General features: G+C 40.2%; 1 protein-coding gene across 1 annotated transcript; it reads left to right on the top strand.

Annotated features, from left to right (window-relative positions):
* The first annotated feature begins 238 nt into the window (after window positions 1-238).
* Window positions 239-4,857, top strand: LOC129554597 (olfactory receptor 52B4-like). Its single transcript, XM_055423515.2, has 3 exons — window positions 239-318; window positions 759-889; window positions 3,935-4,857. Exons 1-3 carry the CDS (start codon window positions 239-241, stop codon window positions 4,855-4,857), a joined length of 1,134 nt encoding a protein of 377 aa, XP_055279490.2.
* Window positions 4,858-6,077: the final 1,220 nt, after the last annotated feature.

The following is a 6,077-nucleotide window of genomic DNA, read 5'->3' as shown; positions in this document are numbered from 1 at the left end:
GCTCACCAGGCTTCTCTGTCCATGGAATTCTTCAGGCAAGAATACTGGAGTGGGTTGCCATTCCCTTCCGGGAGATCTTCCTGACACGGGGATTAAACACAGGTCTCCTGAATTGCAGCAGATTCTTTACCATTTGAGCCACCAGGGAAGACCCAGATAAGCACTGGGCCAGTGTCATGTCCCAGACAGGCCATCAGGGACAGGACTCTTGGAGACTATTGATATAAGTGGACAAGGAATGGTGAAGGCCAGAGGTGCAGATCTGATTGGTTGTAGCAGATGTGGGGAATGGAATCTGGAAAGGGATGTTGACAGCACGTAGGGGCTAGATGAAGGATACTGAAGTGTGGTAAATAATAAGAAACAATTCAATAAATGACAAATATCCTAATAATTAGATGAGAGGTGAGAAAACGGAAAACATATTTACTTAGACTATAGTCTCCTCTTGGAAAACTATGAAAGGAGCCCTGAGAATGGCAGGAGACTGTGGTCACCTACCCTGTACCAGACATTTTAAGGAGCTTTGAGGAAACAGTCAGGGAATCTTGAAAGATATGAGAACTAGGAGCCAATTTTCCTCCCTAGAATGATAAATCAGGGGCACCAAGAGGAGGAGCTGGAGTGGAAGAAATAATGAGCATAAAATATACCTTAGCCACTGAGCTAGATATTTTAAGATATCCCTTAAATATTCTCAGAAACCCCAAGAAGAGGGTATTCATTGTTTGGTTCCATTTCTCTTCATTCTGTGAAAGGTGGCTTGCCATGGCTGTCGTCTCAGAAGTATCATCTGGGTCCATTACACCTGGAACATTTTACAAAATTCATCTGCTTACATATCCATCATTCTCTCAAATCATCTGTCCAAATAGGACTCAGGCACCTGGTACGATGCCTGATATATAGTCACTGCTGAAAATGTACTTGTTGAATGATTAAGCTCACGAATGAAGAAAAGTGTTTAGTAAGAAGTGATTGAAGAAATCATATGTTCATTTCTATCAACTGAAGAATCCAACTACTGCAACTTCCTGCCCTCCAGCAATAAATTCTTTCTTTTTCCAGTTTCATTTATTTCTAACTTTAGCCCTTTAAGGTGGGAACATCAGGGGTGCTTCATCTCTGCCATGGAAACCCTGTCTATGTAACCCCTTAAAACTTTCATGGCTCCCTTACAAGTAAGCAAACTGTAGGTAGTGAAGTCAGAAGATTTTAAATTCATTTCTATCAATTGTTGCTTGTGAAATTTGACAGGTGATTCATAGTCTCAGTCTCACTTTTCTTAGGTGTGAAACAGAGATAACATCCCCTTCCTAGAGTGGATTTCTACTCCCTACATAAAGAATATATAACATGTAACCTGCATACTACAATCCCTGGTATAAAACAATGCTTAATAAATATCAGTGATTTTTTGTGACTTTATTATATTTAGATCCATTCTACTTCTGGAATATGAATAATCTTTTAGCACCAGACTCTTCAGTCAAGTATTAATAAACTTTCACAGGGAATCATTCTAAACTAGAATAATTGTTGTATACTACTTGCTTCATGACATCTAATGGCTACTCCCCACATAAAAGATGGAGTCTAAGTGTAAGTTGTGATCAAGGCCTTTAACAATCATGGATATCTGCCTGTACAACCTACTATGAAAATCTTAAGTACCTGTTACTATGTGCTGGAAGTGTTCCAGGAGCTTCCTTTATTGCAGTGATCTATATATTTACCTTGTGTTGTGTTATTATATGTTTCACTTCTCATTCATAATTTATGATAAGCTCATCATTTCAAGGTCAAGTATCAATATTTTAACAGGTTTATCAGACATGAATACTGATTTCTTTCCTGTACTTAAATTTTCTCTTTGAAAGCGAAATACATATAATAGCATCTCTTTGTTTAGTTGTTCCATGTACAGTTCTGACTGTTGCTTCCTGACCTGCATACAGGTTTCTCAAGAGGCAGGTCAGGTGGTCTGGGATTCCCATCTCTTTCAGAATTATCCACAGTTTATTGTGATCCACACAGTCAAAGGCTTTGGCATAGTCAATGAAGCAGAAATAGATGTTTTTCTGGAACTCTCGCTTTCTCCATGATCCAGCGGATGTTGGTAATTTGATCTCTGGTGCCTCTGCCTTTTCTAAAACCTGCTTGAACATCTGGGAGTTCACAGTTCACATATTGCTGAAGCCTGGCTTGAAGAATTTTGAGCATGACTTTACTAGCGTGTGAGATGAGTGCAATTGTGCGGTAGTTTGAGCATTCTTTGGCATTGCCTTTCTTTAGGATTGGAATGAAGACTGACCTTTTCCAGTCCTGTGGCCACTGCTGAGTTTTCCAAATTTGCTGGCATATTGAGTGCAGCACTTTCACAGCATCATCTTTCAAGATTTGAAATAGCTCAACTGGAATTCCATCACCTCCACTAGCTTTGTTCGTAGTGATGCTTTCTAAGGCCCACTTGACTTCACATTCTGTCTGGCTCTAGGTCAGTGATCATGTTATCGTGACTATCTTGGTCATGAAGATCTTTTTTGTACAGTTCTTCTGTGTATTCTTGCCACCTCTTCTTAATATCTTCTGCTTCTGTTAGGTCCATACCATTTCTGTCCTTTATTGAGCCCATCTTTGCATGAAATGTTCCCTTGGAATCTCTAATTTTCTTGAAGAGATCTCTTGTTTTTCCTATTCTATTGTTTTTCTCTATTTCTTTGCATTGATCACTGAAGAAGGGAGAAATATCAATAACCTCAGATATGCAGATGACGCCACCCTTATGGCAGAAAGTGAAGAGGAACTCAAAAGCCTCTTGATGAAAGTGAAAGAGGAGAGTGAAAAGGTTGGCTTGAAGCTCAACATTCAGAAAACGAAGATCATGGCATCTGGTCCCATCAGTTCATGGGAAATAGATGGGGAAACAGTGGAAACAGTGTCAGACTTTATTTTGGGGGGCTCCAAAATCACTGCAGATGCTGATTGCAGCCAGGAAATTCAAAGACGCTTACTCCTTGGAAGGAAAGTTATGACCAACCTAGATAATATATTAAAAACCAGAGACATTACTTTGCCAACCAAGGTCCGTCTAGTCAAGGCTATGGTTTTTCCCGTGGTCATGTATGGATGTGAGAGTTGGACTGTGAAGAAAGCTGATCGCCGAAGAATTGATGCTTTTGAACTGTGGTGCTGGAGAAGATACTTGAGAGTCCCTTGGACTGCAAGGAGATCCAACCAGTCCATTCTAAAGGAGATCAATCCTGGGTGTTCATTGGAAGGACTGATGCTAAAGCTGAAACTCCAATACTTTGGCCACCTCATGCGATGAGTTGACTCACTGGTAAAGACTCTGATGCTGGGAAAGGTTGGGGGCGGGAGGAGAAGGAAATGACAGAATGAGTTGGCTGGATGGCATTGCCGACTCTATGGACATGAGTTTGAGTGAACTCTGGGAATTGGTGATGGACAGGGAGGCCTGGCGTGCTGTGATTCATGGGGTTGCAGAGAGTCGGACACGACTGAGCGACTGAACTGAACTGAACTGTTGTTTAGTTGGAGGTAAGTATAGTTGGCTATCACTCAGTGGAGTGCAGACCATATCCTTTCACCTTTGCCTATTTCCTATGATTTGCATGTTCAAAAAAGATGGAGCGTGTGAGATAGGCCAAAAGCTCCTGGTATATTTGTCACAAGGTGTGTTTGTATGGTGGTGGTGGTTTAGTTGCTAAGTCGTGTCTGACTCTTGCGACTTCTTGGACTGTAGCCTGCCAGACTCCTCTGTCCATGGAATTCTCCAGGCAACAATACTGGAGGGTGTTTGTATGATTCCTCTTAATAAATATATTAAAGAATAAATATTTTCCTCAATCTCTGTGAATAGGAAGTGCAGTCCCATGTCATCTGCTCCAGGTATGACTGCTTCTAACCACAGCAGTTAGCCACACAGTCTTCCACTTGCTTGGCATCCCTGGCCTTGAGGACCAGCATGTGTGGATCTCCATCCCCTTCTTCATTTCCTATGTCATCGCCCTGCTTGGGAACAGCCTGCTCATCTTCATTATCTTCATGGAACGGAGCCTCCATGAACCCATGTACCTCTTCCTCTGCATGCTGACTGGAGCAGACTTTGTCCTCTCCACATGCACAGTCCCTCAGGCCTTGGCCATTTTCTGGTTCAATGCGAGGGAGATCTCCCTGGATCGCTGCATCACTCAACTTTTCTTCATCCATTCCACCTTCATCTCTGAGTCGGGGATCTTGCTGGTGATGGCATTTGACCGCTACATTGCCATATGCTACCCTCTGAGATACACCACTATTCTTACACACACACTAATTGGGAAAATCGGTGTGATTGCCTTTCTGAGAAGTTATTGTACAATTTTCCCCATAATATTTCTTTTGAAAAGGTTGACTTTTTGCCAAAATAATGTCATTCCACACACCTATTGTGAACATATTGGCTTGGCCAAATATGCTTGTAATGACATTCGAGTGAACATCTGGTATGGGTTTTCTATCCTCATGTTAACAGTGGTCTTAGATGTCCTATTAATTTTTGTTTCTTACATTCTGATTCTCCATGCTGTCTTCCACATCCCTTCCCAAGATGCTCGTCACAAGGCTCTCAACACGTGTGGCTCCCATGTCTGTGTCATCATTCTCTTTTACGGGCCTGGCATCTTCACAGTCCTTACTCAGAGGTTTGGCCGCCACTTTCCACCTCATATCCACATCTTGTTGGCTAATGTCTGCATGCTTGCTCCACCTATGCTGAATCCCATCATTTATGGGATCAAGACCAAGCAAATCTGGGAGCAGGTAGCTCATGTGTTGTTTATAAAGCAGAAATAACTTTAGCATAAGATGTGAGTTTTCAGAATCTCCAGCTCTCTGTGAAGAAGTCTATGGAAGTGGTGGGAGGGATCAGCTGAAATACTAGGAAATAGCTCAGTGAGTCCAGTCTGAGAACAAGTTCACCACGAGATTGCAGAATTTAGTCTTCTGTTGTCAAAACAACCTGTCGGAGTGAAGCCATGTTTGACTAAGTAAGCAACCTCCTTCAAAGATCCTGGAATAGGATGGATTGATTTTCAGAAGTCATCTATCCTTAATGACACTATAGTACAATCTTCAGAATTAGATGAAGTGATAACAGTGCTCTAGCTTGGGATTTTGCTCAGCTACACCTGAGTTTCTTCCACTCTGAGACAAACCTCTTTTACATACAAACCTCTATGCCTCGGTGTCTCTCATTCTAGCTACATGACATTCTTAGAATCGGTGATACCTGGATTTTACATTTATTCCTGCTATATCATAATTTATATCCTATCGACATGCATGTCTATAATAAGAGGATATAAATATAAATATGTGTGTTTCATATTTTGTAGAACAACTCTTGGGGAGACTGAGGAGATTGAGAATGATCTGAGAAAAATAGCATATTGTACATAGTTCTATTTTAATACTTATTTGACTAAAATCTATAGTTTTTGTAGAAAACATTAGAAAAAAGAAAAACATGAAATGAAACTCATAGATTCATAAACTTAACAGCCCTCAAGCAATTTTATCATTATTTTTTTCTATAGTTGTACATCTGTATCTATATACTTATGTATCTATGTCTGTCTCCATCTACATCTAAATCTATATCTTAATCTGTGTCTGTACTTTATTTTCTTTTGAATCCATTTTTAGCTTTATCTATCCTTGTGCTATAAGGAAATATTATGATACATGTATAGATGTATAGATTATGGATGATACTATATACATGGTCTATAACTTGTCTGTTTTTCTGGCAGATCCCTGCTGATACTGGCAACAAAAGTCAGCAAAAAGCTTGACTTTTTGCCAAAATAATGTCATTCCACACTCCTATTGTGAACATATTGTTTTGGCCAAGTATGCTTGTAATGACATTTGAGTGAACATCTGGTATGGGTTTTCAGTCCTCATGTTAACAGTGGTCTTTGCTGTACTATTAATTTCCAATGTTTATGAATTTATAAACTCATTACTATCTTTATATAGTATTTCATTGCAGGGTTTTACAATAACTTATT

The sequence above is a fragment of the Moschus berezovskii genome, chromosome 14 (genome assembly GCF_049115385.1).
Source record: "Moschus berezovskii isolate FMDL1 chromosome 14, NW_MosBer_1.0, whole genome shotgun sequence".
Taxonomy (NCBI): domain Eukaryota; kingdom Metazoa; phylum Chordata; class Mammalia; order Artiodactyla; family Moschidae; genus Moschus; species Moschus berezovskii.
The sequence above is the reverse complement of the archived record's forward strand: the minus strand, read 5'-3'. Positions and strand labels throughout refer to the sequence as shown.